The 20,701-nt window shown below is 48.8% G+C and overlaps 1 protein-coding gene across 1 annotated transcript in view; it reads left to right on the forward strand.

Annotated features, from left to right (window-relative positions):
- Positions 1-20,701, forward strand: part of SHANK3 (SH3 and multiple ankyrin repeat domains 3) — a 356,977-nt gene that overhangs the window by 216,086 nt on the left and 120,190 nt on the right. The window contains 1 exon segment of the mRNA XM_075708911.1: positions 18,705-18,780. Coding sequence (XP_075565026.1) covers positions 18,705-18,780 — 76 coding nt within the window.

Here is a 20,701-nt window from a genome sequence, read left to right on the forward strand (position 1 = left end):
CTGCTGGCCTTGCTTGAGTCATGGCCAGCGAGGCCCCTGCCGTGCCGGCTCTGGGGTCTCCTGGGTTCCTGGCCCATTTCCCTTTGGGGACAGCCCTGCCCTTGCAGCCCCCAACAAACATGACACCAGCATCCTGAAAAAATAACGGGGAAGATCACTGGCACATTAGCAAAGATTTCAATGAGGTAACGGTGAACCTTGTGTGTGGGAGCGCTCGGGGCAACCCCAGCTAAGGTGCTCTGAGTTCACTGGTACGAAAATGTTTAAAACAGGTTTTGAAGGGAGAGAGAGATGGGGGAAGATGGGAAAAGGGGTAGGACAGAACGGTGTTTATCCAGGAATGTTTTTGTGCTAAAGGAGATTGATTGACACTGTTGGCTAAGGAAATGCTGCTGTTCCAGCTTGCTCGGATTTCAGGACAATGTCATGTGGGAAATTATTAGTAAAGTTGGAGGAAATGTGGGGGAGCACTGGAAATTTGTCATCTGTCACTAGCTGATCAACGATTTCACCTATTAAATGCTTTCACTAATAGCTGTGGCCAAAAGAAAACTGAAATGTGCTGCTAATGTTTCCTTGTGACGTCTTATGAGGTGAGAACATTTTACTTGCAGAGCTGGATGAGTTGGCGTAACAGAAATAGGATGAAATTCAGTAGGATAAAACGCAGGATCTTGCACTTAACAGAAGATCTTCTCGGTAGTTAGAAGCTAACATTTTACTTCTTGAAACAACAAGAGGAGGCATATTAGTGGTTCAGGAGATGACTGCAGCATCATGCGTCTGCGAACGAGGTAGATGTGAGCCTGGGATGTCTCGTACAAGGCATTTCCAGTATGTGGGAGGCGTTAGTGCTACGGCACGGGGAGCTGTTAACATCTGATCTGCAATTGATTGTCATTCTGATCACTGTCTGCAGGAAACGGAATTCGCATCGGTCTTGTTCTCCTCGTGTGCACGCGCTTGCTGTTGGGAGCTGTGCTGCTCTAATAAGAGAGGTTCAAAATGCGGGCAGCTTCTGTGTGCTCGGCGAGGAACCGAAGCCTTGACGGTCGGATCCCTTCTGGGATGGGAATTGAGTAACGGCTTGTAGGGCTGGGACTCTGTATGTGCTAAGCTTGCACACACAAATCTCAGTAATATCATTAGGGAGTATTTGCAATATATGAAATTAAATATGAGCATTAATTTTTCAGGACGTAGTTTGTCAATTGTTGCACAGCTTTCTGCTGAAGTTGGTACTGGAATGGCTGCATCTCCGCTCTGAACACAACTCATTCTTGCTTTGGGTTAATTACAGAGTAGTCCTGAGTCTGTGGGCCAGGGAAATGCTGGGAGAAGGACCTGCAGCTTTGGTTAAAATTGCAGAGGAACATTTGGTAACTGCAGTTAAGACAAAATAGCTGTTGGGATAGGTTGCAGGCACTGTAAAATGTACATTTACTTATTATACCTTGAGATGTGGCAGTCCTGTGGTAGTGTCAGCGTCCGGTTCGGGCTCATTTCACCTTGAGCTATCGTCTCTCTCTGCTAACCCTCACTCCCTTGCGTTTTTCAAAATCACCTTTTGCGGTGGATCCTGACTGTCTCTCCCACCTGATTTCAGTGGTGGAACAGACCTCACCTGCCATACAGAGCTCGCTGATGTCTCAGGAAGCGACACCCAAAAATTAAAGGACAAGTTTGGGTGTGTGAAGCAGAGCGTGCCAAATGCTTCGACGCATATGTGCGAGCAGCCTGTTGTCACAGTAACTCGTCCGTGGACTGAGAGAAGGTGTGAGAACAGAGCATAAGCTCCCCCGTGCACTTCAAGTCTGGAACCTGGCCTTGGTAGAAATCCAAGACTGTTGGGTATCACCTTGCTACTATTTGCCTCTCTCAAGTAGTGTTTGTTTGGAGAGATGCTGTACCGTCTCCTCGAGGAAACATTCTGTGCTGTTTATCTGCTTCCACATACAAATCTGCCTTTGTGGAGAGAAATGTAGGGAAGCTCTTTGCAAACTTAATTAGGCTGCACCTGAACTGGTGGGCTGAAGAGCACTTGCAGACATATGGGCTCTGGGTTTTCCTGTGGCTGCTTCCCCAGCGTTCAGGGACATACAGCTGTCTCCTTGCTCTGAAGCAGCTGAGACCTGGGGTGCTCTGGCAGTGCCCTGGTTCGGACGGTTACCAGAGGTGGGTGTGCTGCAGATACACCTGCTCTCTGGGGTAAGGGTTCTCAAAGGATGGGCAGGTCTTTGGCACTGGGAGACGCAGGGGTGCAGCTGCGCAGACTGGGAAGGCACCGACACCGGCTGTGGAGAGCGTGTTGTGGGAGGCTGGGAGGGACTAAGAGCTATGGCTGATCCTGGGTGTGCAATAACCATGGCACGAGTATCTTCTTTGTCGGATATTTCCCTTTTTATCTCGCTTTGATTCCTGTGGAAGGATGTGGTAGTCAGTGGTGTCCAGGGAACAATCTGTTTTGCATGGCAGAGACCTCTTTCCTTACTGCTCCTTGTCTGCCCATCTATCTGTGGCAGGATTTCCAGTTGTTTTCCATCATCATAACATCTAAATTACTGTTACATGAAACCATGTTAACCGAGCTCCTAGTGGACTTTGGCATTTCTTCTTTTTCTGAGAAAAGAAAAATAATTTCAAGGGTGGAATACACCCCCCTCGTATGACAGGGATGCATTTGGTTATTTCCTCGGTACCTGTGGGTAGCAGTGGAGGTGGTGGAAGTGTTGCCGCTTCTTCCCGTTGTGGAAAGGCTTTTTGAAGACAGAATTAGGAGCTTGAACCACCTTTTGATCAAAAAAATGAGTTTCTCCTGTAAGAAATGTTTGGAAATTGAAATAACAATTATTGGGTACTTCAAATTATTTACAAGTCTAATAGTGAGAGCACCTTGCTGGCTGGGCCTGTCCCCTCGCTGTCCCTCCTGGTGGCCAGTGTAGATAGTGGAAGAGCAGATGGTATAACAACGGGATTTAAAAAAAATGGTTAGTACCGCTGTTTCTGAATCATCCATTCCTGTGTTGTGTAGGAGAGTCAGAAGTATTTTCCAGGGTGGTACATCAGAGGCACCGGAGCGCATCACCACTGAAGAAGATGAAGCGTTGGTGCGCGTGCTCGGCCCCGGTGGTCTGAACCCAGACCACGTTGTCCGGAGCCCAGCCTGAGCCTACCTTCCTTTGGAGAGCAGGGCTGCTTCTGTCCCCACTGCTCCGGCTCAGGACGGGAGGTTGCAGAAGTCGTTGGCTGTTTCTTTTGGTAGAGGGCACTGTTGTTCTTCACTTGTCTGCGATGCCAACCTCAGGTGATGCAAACGCATAGGTTGCAGAGGAGGAGGAGAATTGTGGAGGATTTTCGTACCCTAATGAAATACAGCTCCCTGATTTCCTGCAGTGAATTGATCATCTCCCTCCTGGAGGTCTGCACCAGGCTTTGGGGAGGTCAGCTTGTTTTGTTATGGTATCTCTTTCATAACTTTATGTCTGTGTGTCCTGCATGTGAAGGGGCAAGTTATGTCTTCCACCTCCTCTTTTGTTTTCTTGTTATGTTATGGAGTCTGCCTCTACTGACAGCGGTCCTCCTCTGGAGAACTTTATCCTAAAGTGAGACTGAGGTGGTATTGAACTAAAGGGGGAATATAGGCTCATCCACAGGGAGACTGGATGGTGTGTAGAGCAATGGCATGGAGTTGTAGTCATGCAGCTGAGATGCTGCTGGTGTCCCCTGTGGCCATTTGTATGGGTTGGGTCTCGTTGGTCGTAGGGGTTCACATGTAGCACCCATGTACCTTGTTGTAACTTAGCAATCATTGCTTTTGACAAATACCTTGCTTTTTGAAGAAAGACTAGACTAGGAGAGGAAGTACAGACAGCAGGAGATTAAAAAATTCAGTCAGCTCAACTTCCCAGGCTGGAAAGGAGAAGCCCTGGCTGAGCAGCAAGCACCAAGTCCGCACACTGCGGCTTTTCTGAGCGGGTTTTTTGAGAGTAGGGGAAGGAGCTCCTAAGGAGGCATCTGCCACAGAGCAGCAGGTTGGGAGTCAAAGCGGTGCAAGCCCAGCCTCAGGAGCTGGAGCACCATCCCAAGAGCCCCTGTGGAAAGGAAGGACCCTCTTTTACTTTTCCAGCTCTTGGATGTGGTATTGCAAAACGATCAGCGAGAAGATGGACATGCAAACACTCCACTGCAGCTGCGCTGGGGAGCAGATCAGCACCTCAGTGCTGCATGACGAGTGCGTGCACTTGGTGACAAGCTTGGAGGCGGCTTTTTTGGAGGATACCAAGTGACAGCTCACACGCCTGGAGCAGCGCAAGTGCTGCAAACTGCCCTGCTGTGACTCTGCATTTCACCTTCTGACTTTGAGTTCAGTCCCCTCCTTTAGTCTGTACACTTAATGGTCCTGGGGAAAGACTTCAGCATGAACTGAGCTGGAACCCTGCTTGGCCTGCTGGCCAGCAAGTCATCGTGCGTGACCCAGCCAGCATGCGCTCAGTGCTTGGACTTCGCCCGGGTAGACAGGCAACCTGAAGAAATCTCCAAGCTTGGGCCAGGAGGAACAAGGGAAGCAGGGGAGCAAAAACATGGAATGACCAGCGTGGATTTACCATGGACAAATCGTGCCTGATGGCCTTCTGCATTGGGATGGCTGGCTCTGTGCACAAGGAGAGGCCGGTGGTTGTCGTACACCTTGGTTTTTATCAAGGCCTTTGGCACAATCTCCTGTACTATCCTTATAGCTGTTTACTTCCACACAAAGAGTGGTGCTAAGAGTAGATCTGCAACCTGAAGTAGCTTCCTTGTTAACAGTCCAAGAAACGTGTCTGCTTTTACCACGGTCTCTTGGCTGGAGAGAGGTGACTCTTCCCATTTAGCCACTCATAAGGTGACAATTCCCTGGCAGAATGGGAAATCAGAATTTCCTCATCTGCAGCTAGAAAGCATTTGTTAAGCTTTCTGCAGCTGACTGCTGTCCCGGCTGGAGTTAGCATGCAGTACATGAACACATGGGAGCATGTGCAGAAACAGCTGAAGACTTGATAACAATAGAGCTGTAGATTATGGACCATTGATTGACACGGCCAGCCAGCTGCCGCTGGAGAAGCATGCAAATTAAATCCATCCTCCAAGAGCTCACATAACCTCTCATCTCCCCCGGGCGTGGTACACCGTCCAGCCTTCCAAGCAGAGCTGCTTTCCCCTCCAGCGTGCATCGCTTGTCATGCACGAGGTGGGAATGAGTCCTCTGGCTACTTCTATAACAGCATTTAAAAAATCCTCTTAATTTCTCTTCCGCTTTTCTGACTTCCTTCCAAGCCTGATCCTGTCTCCATTATATCGCTGCTTATGTTAGGCTTCCTCTCTGCCTGTGCTGCCTTTAACCTCGATCCCCTTTGTTTCTCTGAACTCTCCTCCTCTCTCAATTAATCTGCTGCTCTGCTGGCAGCTTCCTCTTGCAATCAAGAATAAAGGTCAATGTTATGCATATCCCAAGGTGCTGCTTAGGTTTTAAAGCTAATATCTGTTAGATTTGCTGATTTTTCTCCTTCTCAAAGTGGGAACTTAAAAGTTTTGACAATAGATTCTTTCCAGATTCGCTTTTCCTTAACATTTCTGCTAACAGAACACTTCATATGGTTTTGACCACTTAGCAACAAAAACCATACATGTATCTTGAGTAGTTTAGTGGTCAGGTTTAGGTACTACAAATGTTCTGGACATGAACTGAACATCCATGTTCCTTGAAGTGATGGATATAAGAGTATTGAGGCCAAGCAGCGTGTATCAAGGAACAGTACAAAGTACCAAGATTTCCCATGCCAGTTACGTATGAACCTCTTATCAGTGCCTTGGCACTCTTAGCCTGTTTATCTCACTTGCACTATATCTCCAAGGAGTAAGGATGTGGTTGTCTTAAAGCACTCCTGGGCTGACATCTGAACTGTTCAGAATGCAAGGGAATTTGAAATACAAAAAAAGCAGTTGCGTAAAGTGGTTTCTCCTGGGCTGATTTAGAATCATAGAATCATAGAATCGTTTAGGTTGGAAAACACCTCTAGGATCATCCAGTCCAACCATTAACCTAACATTACCAAGTCCACCACTAAACCAGTTAAGGGTAGACTAGACTAAACCATGTCCCGAAGTGCCACATCTACCCGTTTTTTGAACGCTTCCAGGGCTGAGGACTCCCCCACCTCTCTGGGCAGCCTGTTCCAATGCTTGACTACCCTTTCCATGAAGAAATTTTTCCTAATATCCAACCTAAACCTCCCCTGACGCAGCTTAAGCCCATTTCCTCTTGTCCTTGTCTTGTTTAGGTCTGTTAAAAAAAAAAAAAAAAAAAAAAGGTCTGTAGTGTTACTTGGTTTTAAAAAAAAATAAAACCCACATCATTTCTGTTTGGCCTCCTGCAGAAAGAATTTGGACTCAGCAGAATAGTTTTATTGACATTACAGAGCATAAAGAACAAGAGGCTCCCTGGAGCAAAGATTTGCGCTGCTGCTCCTTGTAACCTGGGAAGAGATGCTGGCTGTAGGCTCTGAATGGAATAATTCTGAATTCTGCATCTCTTGTTTCAGCAACGCACTGGTCTGTGCACGGTGGACTCAGGCTTATCTGTTCCTCATTCCAGAATTCTTGAAAGAATTAGTCCTTTTTATTGTCATCTGGATGCTTGACCGCTGGCTGGTTGGTGTTTCAGCTCTGGTATTTCTGCTGGTCTGTTGATGCTATGTAAGTTGCTGTAGTTAGTGTCTTCTGATCACTTTTGTTTCAGGTTGATTTATGTTTTATTCATTTCTGGCACTGTGTTTGCTATTAGCTCAGTGAGTCTGTCTTTTTTTAAGCCACTGTATCGTTATTAGTTATCTTCTGGTACTCTTCATTTGTACTGTATACTTCCCATTGTTTCAGTATCTCAACAGTCTTAAAAGAAATGGATACAAATCCTTTCTATATCTAGCTCCCTGCTTTTCTCAGTTAACTTTTTCATTTCTTATCTTCTGGAGTATGCAAGACGTGTTTGTCCATCTTCAGGCTGCTGGGCAGCTGGTGAATGGTAGAGGCCTTGCTCTTAATTACGTGCCCGTCCTCAGAGCTGGCTGCAGAGTCTGAAGTCCAACGTGTGTGCGTGTGAAACTGCCCTTGAAGTTTGCTCCAGGAAGCTTTGTGGTTCAGGCAGCTCAGGTCCAAATTAGAGGGGTGCAAGTCTGGAGGCCTTCGGTAGTGCTTGCCTTGCCATTAACCGCGCAGGGAACCCGGGGAGTGTGGGTGGTCCTCCTGGGGCCATGTGTCTCGCTGTTAAGGGCGGAGCGTTGGTTACGGTTAAGTTTCTCTTAGGCAACCTGGATCTGCTCTATAACTTTGTAATTGGTTTGTGATACATGCTCTGAAGGTAAAACACGGTACAGCATTGCTGTTATGTTCCAGGTGACCCATGTGAGTAACATCAATGTGTTGTTGTGTATGGGTAACATACATGTACCTCAAGATCAGTGTCAGTCTTTCATGCCATAACTACAAGAGTCATTCCCACTCGTCCTTTAAACACTTGCCACTGACTCAGCTTTCTTTTGCTCCTCAGTTACTTGTTCTGTGTTCCAGGGCTTACTGAAAATGTTGTTCCAGAGGGATCATCAGTGAGTCCTTAAAAGATCCTGGCTAAGAACTCTTACCTAGAAGTGCTAATTTTAAGGTACTGATCTCTCATAGTTGTTGTTCAGCATATCCTGTAGTTACCACTAGAATAAAAACTGCATAGTCAGTAGGCATCATCTTTTCTATGTATGAGCAGGAAAAAAAGAAGTCTTGCTTTAAGAGTTTAGCCTTAACTGCATTATTTTTCATTATTGTAATAGACAAGTGCCACTGCCAGGATATAAGCCCAGTAAGTCTGATTCCCGCACCCCCCCATCTTGCAAATCAGTAAAGCTAGAATAAAGCAATATTTTATTGACTCTTCCTCATTTTAAAACCTTTTTAGGGGGGAAGTCCACTAGATGTCCTACAAGTCTTTGAAGTAGTCAACAACCACCAGGACGAGGATTGGTATAGCATATCAGCACTTTCAAAAAGCTGTTAAGTAGGCTTTCTCAAAGACTGCTTTAAAAAAAAAAAAAAAAAAACCCTGGTTGAAAGATAAGAAGCAAAGGATAGAAATAAGCAGGCGGGTTCTACAGCAGATGGAGGTTGCCAGTGGTGGGCCACAAGACTGTTTCCAGATGAGGAGAGATTGAATTAAAAAGAAGAAAGTGTGGGGAGATTGTCAGGAGAACACACTGTGGAGAAGTTCAGTGATTTACTGTTTGTCTAAACATGAGAATTAAGGGACAGTCAATGAAATTAGGCAGCAAGCTTAAGTCCACAAAATGAACTGTTTCCCCACAGCGTGCAGTTGTGGATCTCATTGCCACAGTTAGTGCAGGTTAAAGGCTCCAAAAAGATGTGAGGCAAATCCATGGAGGTTGTGTTCCTTAGGTTTAGTAGAGTAATGATTCTGATACTCCCACTCCTGAGAGGAAAAAATGAAGCTTTTGCTGGCACACTTTGTTCAGAGCATCTGCACTGACCGCTGCTGTTTGCCAGCATGCAAAGCCTCCCTGAAACCATCCTCCTGAAAGGTCTTCCTCCAGAGCCTTCCCATCTGGGAAGTCTTTTAAGTCACTGTGGAGAATGAGCGCGCTCCAATCTTTGGTGCCAATCCCAAAGACAGCGGGTCTGGTGCCAAGGACTAAGCCAAAGAACAAGGGTCATAACTATTCCAGGTCTTTATCAGCACCCTGAGCAAGGAAACCTGATGAAACCTTTCCACTAACTTCCCTCTGCACCGTGTTCCTGGCACACAATGGATCAGCAACATATTACTGATCCTTATCAGGCTTAAGGTTCCCTGCACACCCACTTTTCATATTACTGCTCAAGTTGGAGGATGCCATATCATCAGTACTTTTGTTTCTCGTTGCTGAATCCTAGAGTAATGGCCAGTCTTTTGCTAAGCCAGATCTACAAGAGATTGTTAAAGGTGCCTTTTTGGCCCCTCGTCTGTTGTGCTTAGAACTCAAGGACCTCTCTCTGTCCATTGCTCTCCTGCTCCTTCTGCAGAAGGAGAGTAGTGTTTGAGGATTGGCAGATAGAAACACGAATGATCCTCCCCAGACTTGCTCTGGTTGCAATTCCTGCACTACTTGCAGTGTCGCCATGCTCAGTGGCCCAGTGGGTGCCCGTACCTCCAGAATCTCCATTTTCCATAGCTGGCACCAAGTTCCAGGTTGGTGGGTTTCCTAGCTTGGCAACGAGCTTTTGCAGGGGGACAAATTTAACTTGCCAGCTTCCCCTCTTTGCTCTTTGTGGTCCCCTCTCTTGGCTGGGTGTTGGGACAGCACTCTTCAAAGAGCAGCTTGTCACGGAGGCATGATTCCCTCATGGGAAGACTGCTCTCCATTCTCTGTGGGGTCTACTGAATATCATTTCAGGGCTTCTTCAGCAGGATGTCATATTTCTTGCACCTTTGCACACTGAGCAGTGTGAACATATGTGCTCTTGGATGTCTGTCACCATATAGCTTCTGTTAAAGTGACCCTGTCCATCAGTGAGGTCATAACAGACCCTGCTACGGCCACCTGGCACTTCCTACCCCTGCTAAAGCCTGCACCTCTAAAAATAGACCTAGTACCAGAGTCCAAGAAAGGTCTTGAATTCCTATTATGTACCTTACTTTGATGGTCCTGACTACCACGTGAAGGTCCAGTTAAGCTAAGCCTTTAAGTCAGGAGTCAAGAAAATTAGATACTGTGGGCAAAAGAGCATACTCCAGAGGCACTCCTGTTTTTCCATTTTGCCAGATGACCAGACACGCTTCATTTATAAGGTATACCACCCTCGGATAGCTTGGCTGTGTCAGCATCCACATACTTTGTGAACTCCAGAAAGGGCATTACAGGCTTTGGTTAAGATCCAGCTCATAGCCAGAACTTCAATGCAGGCTGCCCTGAGTGTTGTGGGCACTGAAACATCCACAGGCCTGGCCATCGTCACATCTTCAGCGTGATCCTTTTCACTCCGGAGACCTTACTCTACTAGAAACACCCAATTTTTGGTGTGACTGTTCCTCTCTGTGGTGTCATCTTTCTGTTGAGGACAGATGCGATGCTGCATTCATAGGAGGGCTGCAGTTCTGCCCATGTGCATGGGGACAAAGAATTCAGCCTGTTGGTGTGGGTCAACACCGGGCGTGCTTTGGTGAGCTGGATCGTCTGCATGAAAGGTTTCTGCAGGCAGCTTTCCGTGGAAGACATGGGGATGTTGGTTCTGTCTGCAGAGGGCAAGGATGAGAAGCGTAAATATGACTGAAGTGCTTTTGCCCCATGAGAGTGCTGCAGCTGGCAGGTGTGGAGATGGTTGTGCCTTTGGCATTAGAGGTTTCTGTGTAGGTTCAGTGGTGTAGAAGGGAGATGTTACATCCCCTGGAGGGTAGCTCCCGCCATACACCTTGGTGAAGAGCTTTGCTCTACCTTCTCATGTGTCCGGGGAGACAGCTGGTATGTCCTCCTGAAGCTGGCTCTTCCTTGGCACTAGGCAAAGCCCAGTGGCCCGCAGGGCCTTCTTGGTCTCATGGCACATGGCTCCTCAGTGCTGTAATGGCTCCTCTGCTGCAACTGGAACAGGTTTCACTGCTCTTGGTGAGGATGCTTTTATTCTGGCTTGCTGTTCAGGCACGTGAGAAGGAAGCCCCTCTCTGTCTCAGTGCTGTCATATGCAGAACTTTAGGGCTTGTGCAACCCTTGGGCCATGTCACACTGTTGTGCAGAGTGTGAGGGCCAAGATGGTAAAAGGGTGAAGCAGTGTCAAGCACTGCTGTGCCGTTTGCTGAACCCTAGAGATCTAGGAAGGTGGGAAAAACATGTGAATGTGTAAACAAAATGCTGCTCGGTGGTGCCTCTGCATCATCCCATAGAGACGCTGCAGGTGTGTTACTGGTGTAGTTGCCCTGGTTTCAGACTGCGTGTCAGTGGGAGGGTAGCCCTCAATGGGAAGCTCTCCACTAAAAATTGGTTCGTATTTCACCTGCGTTGTGAACCGTGGAGAAGGAGCGTACCAAGTGTGTGCCGTGCCCGCCTGCTGCTGCCTCTGAGCAGCTTTGCCCAGTTTCCATTGCTCACAACAGCAATGTCCCTGTAATGGTGGGACAGTAACTTGTGCAAGTGTTGAGAGCAAAAACGCCTGTCCCAGGCTGTGCTGAGGAATTCTGTCCCCTGCGGTGTCAACAGCGCTGTGGTCCCTGTAGCGGGGAGGTGGCTCCTGGGGCTTTGTGTGCCATGCGGATGGCTCCTGTCCCTGGAGAGGAGAGCAATCTGGAGGGAGGTGACATGTGCCAGCTAGCGGGTGGTGACACGGCAAAGTAACCCAGGCTGTCAGTACCGGAGGAGTTTGTGTGGGTCTTCACGTTCAGGTAGGGTCCTTGGGCTTCCGAGTCCCCCATTTGCTGCGTGTGGTCCAGGGCCAGGAACGCAAACCAGCCCGCACTGGGTTATGGCTCTGAGGCCTCCTGCTGCTGGCCTTCTGGGTGGCAAGGAGATGGTGTAGCCATCCCTGCCTGTCCTAGCACGGAGGTGTTGGTGCAGGACTGGCAGGCTTTACCCTAGGATTTGGCTGTGGAAACCACTGGCACAGATGATCTTCTCTGGAGGTAACTAGCAGCTTGGGGGAGTTCCTGATACTCATAGACTTGTTTTATATCTATTTAAAAAAAAAAAACAGAAATAAAAAACTCTGTACTGGGGTTGTGTTGTCATCCCCCCTCCCTTGGTGCTGCGGAGGAGCCGCGGGCCTCCCCGGAGGGACATGTCCTGCTGATGAGTTCATGGGGACGGTGCCTCCAGAGGGAGCAGTTTGCTTGGGGAGCTGCAGCTGATGCTTCCCCCAACGCGTTGTGGCCTCCAAGGAGGCTGCGGACGAGGACTGCCTACCCCAAGCACCTCGGCACCGCGCTGGAGGACGGCAAAGTGGGACGGAGTCCCCTCCATGCGGGCGTAGGGCTCGGTCAGAAACAACCACAGCTGCCTGGTTGGCACTTCTGGAAATACCTTTGTTGCAGAAATGTGGATAAATCCACATGGAATAGCTGTGGAGACCTTCCGCTGAACATAACCTCCTAGGTCCTGCTCTGCCACGTTTGTTGGTTCGGCGTCGTGGCTTTAGCTGATCTCCTCTTCCTCTCAGGCTGACAGCCTGGCTGTTAAGTCCCCCTGAGAGGTAATGCACAGATGCTGCTCTCTGACTCATAGTTATTTGAGAGTAGACTTTCATTTTATTCGCATTTTTTTCAGTTACAGATAAGCTAAAAACTCTAACAAGCATAATTGCATTGCAAGTATAACTCATAAATTAAGGGCAAGAGGGACTAATACAATTATCTCCTCTGTGCATTTGTGTAACGCAGGCCAAAGTTTCACCAAATGTATTACATCTTGTATGTAAATTGTATGAAACTAAGAACGATACAGCAAGGCTTCTGAAAGTATTCACAGTCAGAGAAAAGTTGTATTTGAACTTCACAGGATAAGGATCAGTCATGGGGAAAGCATAAATTAGTTAACCATCCTGCATAAAATACAGTAATACCACAAATCACTAAGCAAATACATTCTTGGGCTTTTCTGTTTTCAGTCAGCAGATCCAGGTGCCGCAGGGACATGAATTAGTTCATTTTCCTGGCAGCCCTGTGAGAAGAGGAAGAGTCATACTTCAGGAGCTTCCATGCGTGCTTGCACTTGAAGCAAGGCTCAGGGCTGCGGCAGGCAGAGCCCCTGCCTAAACGGGGCCCGCTGCTGCCCCGGGACCGCCGGCCAGTGGCCACCGCAGCTTGGCAGCAGAGGCGATGCATGCCGGCGTCTTACCTGCTCTGACTCCTTCTCTGCCTGGAGGAGCATCATGCATCATGCTCCTCTCCGGTCTTGGGCACCGCGTGTCCTTCCCCCCTCAGCACAGTTCAGCATTTCTTCCTCTGAAATAATTCCCTCTCTCTTCATCACTGGCGATCTGAGGCCACCCAGCCAGATTGGCTGCCTGGCACAGAGCCTGGAAGAGGTTTTAATTGTGGTGGCATCTCCTCATCAGCCTACTCCACGTCAGGCGCTCGAGAGCGCGGTTTGGGGCGCGTGGGGGAAATCCACAATGGGCAGCAGTGCTCTGGCTGCCCGTGCCGGGGGGGCTGCAGCACTTGGCTTGCTCCAGGGCTGAGATGCTGCTTCTCAGGTGTGCTGTGGCACCACAGCTCTCCCACCAAACCCCTCCCCGGCTTTGGAGGGTTCTTCTGCCTGCCGTCCCGGTGCTGGCTGTACCCCCAGAGCAGCACAGCTCTCCCTTGGCACCGAGAACAGCGTCAGCCAGGCTTGTGGTCCAGCCGATGCAAAAGGGTGAGACTACCCACCACTTGTCTTTGCTGAGAGCGTCAGCTGAATATGGTGTCTCTTCCAGGGTGATGAGACAGTTCAAAAAAGCAATGAATCAGTACTCTCACAAGGGATCGCTGAAACTCAGACAGGGCATCTGCGAGCCTCCTCCGTGGGTGTGTTGGCACAAGAAGTGTCCATGTACTTGAGAAGGCACAAATATGGACCCCAGCCTTCTCCGTTCCTGAGACCGCGTCTCCTCTGACTTGTGTGTTGCTGCTTTTAGTTGGCATTTCAACTTAGAAGACGGAATCTATTTTAAGCCCTCTTTCTCAACTAGCACGGAGTCTAACTGGTATCTCCCTTCCTCAGTTCCGTATCTGCCTGATGGCTCTATGGTTTGCTGTGACCTTGACCTCTCAGGTGGTTTGATGTAGCTCTTGGGTGATAACCATAACGTTCCCTGCTGCTGCCTCAAATGATTAAAGAGATCAGTTTCCAAAAAATGACTTGTCATTCTTCACCCAGTGCTGTGGTGCAGGCATCTGCGTTGCGCTGGCCCAAAGGGCATGCGGCCAGTGACCATCAGGGAAGGTGCTCGTTGGGGCACATTGGCTGCAAGGTCTGGTCCTTTGTTTGGCTGGCATGGGCTGCTTCTGCCTGGTCACCTCTGAGAATGCCTGCTGTTAAGGTGCTTGTTGTGATGCAGGAGCAGTTGGTCAAAAACAGATGATGAAAGAGAATTTGCTGCCAATAATTAGAGGTGCATAAATCTTGCATTTAATAACATTAAATTGAATTAAATTAAATTCTAAATAGTGTTTAGAAATGTAATTCCAACATTCTGTAGGAAGAAAAAGGTACATTTTCACATTCCAGAAGAGGTTTTTTTTCTGTTTGCAATCCAATGTTGGTGCCTGAGAGCATGGGGACAATCCAGGTGCTGGAGGATGCATGGGAATGGCACCCAAGCTTCTTGTCAGTCTGCCCTGGCCCAGCAGGACACTCTGTCCCATCAGTTTGCACGAGAGCTGCTTCTCTCCCAGAACCTTTTCTCTGGCATGTCCAGAGTGCTCTTGGTCAGCCATGGGATGTTAATATTCCTGTATTTTTATCTAATGTATTAGGCAGACTTACCTAGAAAGAATTGCATTTTAAAAACTTTACAAAAGCACTTTACAGGCAGCGTGCAGAGCAGCTCGAGTACAGCCTGCACCTGTCCACATGCTCCTCCTGGTTTCCAGGCTGTAGTTTTCCAGCGTTCTGTATTCCCTGTTCCCGTTGCCCTGCCCTGTGCAGGCTGCCTGTGCTGCTGCGTGCGTCTGGACGAGCCCCTGCCACCACGCGGGCACAGCCCGTCCCACCGGGCTGCCCTGGTGCCCTCTTGCTCCCGCTTCTCTAAATATAGAGCCTCCCCCTCCACACCTATCTCCAAGTGATTCGTTCCTCTCCATCCATCAGCCTCAGTCCGTGGTGCCTCTGTGACGGCTCCATTAAGCACGCGCTTGGCGGCAGCTATATTTAGGAGTCAGGAAGAGAACGAGCCTTTGGGCTGCGGACAGCCCATAAATCCAGCTCCCGTCACCAAATCACCGTTCTTTTCTCTGGAATGAGATCAATAGAGGTGTTTGCAGACGAGCTACACGTGCCCGTACATGCGAGGAGGGAGGCGGGGGATGAAGAGGAGGAGGCAGAGTAGGGTGGAGAAGAGGGAGGAGAAGGGACTGAAGCGCAGGCACGTGGGGCTGGGGGAGGCAGGGCTTGCTGCAGGCCGGAGCAAGGGAGAAGCGAGGCGGGAGGCGGGGGTGCCTGCCCGAACAGGGGTTGCTGCGCCGCAGCAGCGGCGTGCTCCCTCCCTCGCAGCGGCCTAAGGGGATGTGGATGTCTCTCACTGAAGACTGTCTTGGCGCGCCGTGAGGTGGAGAGGGCGGATGTGCTCGCCATCGCTGTCCCGACCTGCTCCAGCCGTGCCATGCCAGCACCTCCGCGGGAGCCCTCCTTCCTTCCCTCTCCCGCCTCCCATTTGTGCATCTGTGTCAAGTTGTAAAGAGTTGTGGGTGCCAACTTGTTCACCGGCACAACGCACAAGACTTGTCCTGATGTTTTAGGTATATTTTAGGCCTCTGCTGCCTTGCCTTGCTCCTCAGTGGCAAGCGTTGCAGGATCCCAGCGGTGCGCGTGGCGTGCAGGCACAGTGGAGCGGGAGGTTGCTCCCTGCTGCTGTTGTCTGGGCGCTCCTGCAGCAGCGGGCGAGGAGCCGGCGTGCGGTGCAGGTGCTTCCCTGACAGCTCAGCAGCCCCTCCTCGAGAACGCGTGGTGCCGCCTTCTTGTCACGGCCACAGCATGCTCTGGTTGTGCTGCCGGGGTAGAGCCCGGTATCCCCGCCTGACTCGGGGCTGAGAACGCTCTGCCTCCGTAGAGGATGGGGAGCAAGGGGAGAAGCTGCCTCAGGCGATCCAGGCGAAAGGATTATTTCCTTTAACTCTTTGCGGCATGGTGCTGTGCTGATCAGTCCTTAACATCTCCGTTTCTTGGTGTAGCGGGTCTTTTTGCCAGTAAGATTAATTCCTTGGTTCTTTGAGATAGTTTTTCGCAGGACTGCAGGGACGGGGCTCGGTGGACGACCACCTAATCAGAAGAGTCGCAGGGAGCCATCAGGCTCCAAGAAATCTCCCTGTGGATTAGGTAAACACGTTAGGCGATGCGCAGCGGCGAGGCTGGAATAGCACGTTGGGTCCCCAGGGGCTGCTCCCTGCACGGCGACGTCCCCTAGGTGCTCCTAAGCCACGGCACTGCGAGGGCTGGGCTCCCCTCCCCTAGCGCGTGGCATCCTCGCCCTCGCTGTCTGCCTGGGCTTGCTGGGGGGGTTGCTGTGCACTCACTTCTTTGGGGGGGGATTGCCAGAGCACCTCTGTTAATGTCTGGGATGCTGCATGTCCTGTGCCTTGGGGTCTCACCGTTTTGATCACGTGCCCCTCAATTAAAAAAAAATTTTTGAGCACGCACCCCCCACACACACATATATTTACTTACGAATTATATACCTGTATGACTCTGCTAATATACTATGTGCACTGTAAAGCGCATGCAAAAATAGAAACTAAAAACCAGTGAGATAAAGATAGAATAAACACCATTTTAGAAATAGTTTAAAATTTTATTAACGGTACAAAAAAACATTTTCTTCCCATGCCCCAGTGGATTGTCTTGCACACCCCGCTTTGGAGACCGCTGCCGTAGGAGGCTGGCTGACGTGGCAGAAAGGAGAGCCAGAACCACGTGGCGTGGAGCGTTGTTCTGGGGGGACCAAGCGCCAGGATGCTAGGGCTGTTCTTCAGCTCTTCAGAGAAAGAAAGGCAAAAGCTAAAAAAAAAAAAAACCAAACATGCAAGAGGAGCAGAAAAACAAGAATCGGGGAAAAAAAGCAAAGCTGTGTTTTCAGTAGTATAAACAAGTACTGTATTTGGTGATTTCATTTCTAAACTTCGGTAAACCTAATTGTTCTTGCAGCTTTGCCAATAGTAAGTACGTTTTGCGTGTGAAATGGAGGCGTGTGCTGAGGGCGAGGTCCCCAGGAGCAGGGCATCTGTGCTGAAGCAGGTACCTTGTACCCCATGCAGAGGCCCCTTTGGGATCGGAGAGGCTACAGCCAAGTCTCTGGAAGCGGTGTGCGGCAGCGGAGGGCGGGCAGTGCCTGGTAGGGGCGTGTGAGAGGCAGGACGGCGTGTTGGCGGGGTAACTCGGCTGCTGCTGCCGCCTCAGGGGCCGTCGTCTGTCCCCGAGGTGAGACACTGGTGGCGTGGCTGCTGTGGCAGCGTTTCCTTCTGCCAGCAGCGATGGTTGCATGCGATCGTGAGACTAGCGTTGAAAGGTTTGAAAGTGCATCCTGTCCTGAGCTTAAAACAAAGTTTGTTGGATTGACAGTGCTGTAGTAACAGTAAAAACTGCCCCTCTGCTTCTGCAGCCCCTTCCCACTGGCTGTTGACATTCCGAATTCCAGTGCAGGTAAAAACAAATGTTTCTTTGGTGTTGTTACTGCTTTGGGTGTAAACAGCTCGTGTCCCTACTGAAGAAGAAGGGTGAGTCTCATCTATGCTTTGCTCTTTATTTCCTCTCTTATTCATCCCCTTTATTCATTCCTTCTCCCTGACTGCTCTCGTTAGTGTGCTTAAAGACCTGCTGAATTTAAGCCAGACCAACAGCCTCCCCGGTGTTGCAGCCAGTAATGTAGGGAGCAGCACGAGGGCGTCACAAGAAAGTGGTGACAAAATAGAGGAGGGGGGTTACCTGATTGTTTGGAGTCCCATCACCCTACTGTAGCTATGGGTGAGTTGGTTCAGTGTGACGCACTCAGGTTGGTGCGAGGATCCAGTTGCTTTCTGCAGGGCGACTCTTACGTACTAATCCTGGGTCATGTAAGAAATTCCGTTTTGGTAGTGTGATGCAAGTTACTTCAGTGTTAGTAGAACAGTAGCTTAAATTCTTTTTCATCTCCCTGTCACGTCTCCTCCTCAGCCATTGCCTGCAGGCCGTATTTCGGATGTCTGCAGTGGCATCGCCGTGCTCTTAGCCGCCAGTCAGGCTGCCTCCCTTCAGGCCCTGGCATCTCTGCTGTTGTTGGCTTCACAGATCAGGCTGCCAGGCTCGCTGGCTTTTTCACACTTCTGAGGCAGGCACATAGGCTCCCGATTTGTACACCCTAAAGGGGAGATTTGGTCCAACAAGTATGTCCTGAAAAGCCTGCTGCCTCTGCTTTGGCCAAAGTGCTGTTGGGATGGTGCGGGTGTTAATAGGCGGTGGTAGCAGAAGTCTCTCTGACTTCCCTTCCTCATGACTCCTGAGCACCTGGAGAGCTCGGTGACCACCCGGTGAGAAGGAAGGCTGACCAGGCCTGTTACCATCTCTTCTGTGGGAACTGCATCCTTCTGCCTTGAGATGTACGAGACTGATGTGGCCCAACAGAACAAGGGGAGGGAATCCGGCTGCTGCCTTGGGGCAAGGAGTGCGTTTGCCTTACTGGCGCTGATTCTCTCTGGCTCTACTTTGGGGTCATGGTGAAATTTGGCGCCTTTGGTTTAGAAGTTCTAGTGAAGAGATCTTATATTCACAGAAGCTGTTTGTGTGCATGTGGGACTGTACACAAGCATGCATGGGACTGATCACATTGACACGTCTGTGCACAGATTATTATTGTTTATTAATAAATGCTTGCATGAAAGCAGGATTCACTCTGCTTGTATACGTGTGGGGGAAGCAGAGACAACGGAGAAGTGTTCCTTTAACTCTCAGCTTTGTGATGTGTCTTTTTTCTTGTAGAAACCAGAGAAGACAGAACAAAGCGTCTCTTCCGACATTATACTGTGGGCTCTTACGACAATTTCACCTCTCACAGGTAAGCATCAGCATCTTTGCTTTGTGATTATGAGGAGATACTTTTTCCATGGAAATGAATCTCCTTTTCCTGACAGAGCAGTATACATTGTTTTTTAATTTCATGGGAAGGAAACTTTTCTGGTTGTTTTGGTCAATTCAGTTGTAGTCTAAATTGTAAGTCCTAGATAAGGCTTAGTTGAATAAAACATTGAAGCTGTAGGGCAGTCTGGCTCATGTCTTAGTTGAGGAGCAAACGTTCTGGAGAATTTTTGGTGTGCTCCAGGAACTGAAGAACAGGCGTTGGATGCAGATGCAGAGTTACAGCTTTGCTCTGGAGGGGAAAAGAGGAGGATGCTGTTGTGCAGGGGCTGGCATTGAGAGCTGCCACCCCAGGCTGGGTGTGCTGCCTGGACTACGGGGCTGTTCACCAGCGCTGTTCTGGTACTTGGCAGTTGAGTGTACTCGCCTTGGTGTGGAGACTGACCTTTGGGAAGATGGTCAGACTCAACAGGGAATCAGTCATGAAAGCAGGGGTGTTGTTGCTGGTTTGTGCTGGGTCTTGAGTGCATGTGGTTGGTGGACGTGTTCGTGGGAGGCTGGGCTGCAGGAATGGGTCTGCTGGTTGGATTCAGGAATACACTTTTGGCACTGGGTTTGACGGATAAATGTAGGGTTACTCTGTGGAATATGAGCTCTCTTTGCAGTCAAGCTTTAGTGCTTTTAAAAACTATTGGTCATTAAAGTAATTAGATGGGCGTTATTATTGCTTATGACATGACAGGAGCAAACTGTGAGAATTCATTATACAAAAATTAACTTATCCTGAAGTCTTGGAGGTTACCAACAAAGCAGTGAATGTGTTCAGGTTTACTGAGCTTCTTATCCCAAATCTGTCTCTCTGGGTCTGAGCACTTTTTACTCAAAGTTATGTGTGTAACTTGTTTTGATTTTCAAAAATCCTGTGACATGCTTCTTCAGGACTGTTTATATTCTTAACTCATCATGGGGCAAGAGAGAAAATGCTGCTATGACTCAAAAAACAGTAAAGAAATACAGGGAACTCCCAAAAGGTCTGTGCTGAGGTCACTGGTTGCTCTTCATCTTAGAGGGCAGGAAATAGGTCAAAATTTGCAGATGAGTCAAAATTGCATTCCTTAAGCAAAAGAAGAGTAGGTGGATGGGATTGCATCAAGCTGGGTTGATAAACAGTGGGAGAGTAAAAAAAAAAAAAATATTTTGGCACATGCAAGATAACACACACCAGAAGAAACCTTGAGAGGTACTCTTGCCTGTTAAAGATTCTTCAGCTCTTCATAATTGCTTAGGAATAAAGATCTGACATCACTGTGACATCACAGTGAAAACATCTTTAGCACTGAGGCATTCCAAAAAACAGACAAAAGAGTAGGTCAGAAAATACAAGTAAAGCAGTTGTGAAGGAGGGTCACTGGTGACACTGGGTTCTGGATGGTCAAACAGCAGCTGAACACCAACACAGGAAAACAATAAATAATGCATATGGGGGAAAAAACAGTAGCAGTATTTCATATTCAGTGAAGGTGTTGGACTGACTTCTGCGCAGGAACAACATTTGGGGCTTACTTTGATTCCAGTCCAAACCTGAAAAAGAAGAATTGAATTTTTGGAATTGTTAGGAAAGGAAAAAAGAACAAAACAGAAAACATAATTATTAATATCTTTGTATAAATCTGTATTATACCCACATCTTGAAACGTGCATGCAATTTTGGTCTTTCAGACTTAAAAAGTAATACTTGAAAAGGTGGCGGAGAAAACTAACAGTGCTCAAAACTGTGAAACATCTTCTATAAGAGGTGAAACTCAATAGACTGAAACTCTCAAGCTTGGAAGATGATGGTGAAGGAGAAGGGGTTTGGCAGAAGTCCATAAATGAGTGATATGGAAAAGGTGAACCAGAGG

This window comes from Pelecanus crispus, chromosome 1, assembly GCF_030463565.1.
Source record: "Pelecanus crispus isolate bPelCri1 chromosome 1, bPelCri1.pri, whole genome shotgun sequence".
NCBI lineage: Eukaryota > Metazoa > Chordata > Aves > Pelecaniformes > Pelecanidae > Pelecanus > Pelecanus crispus.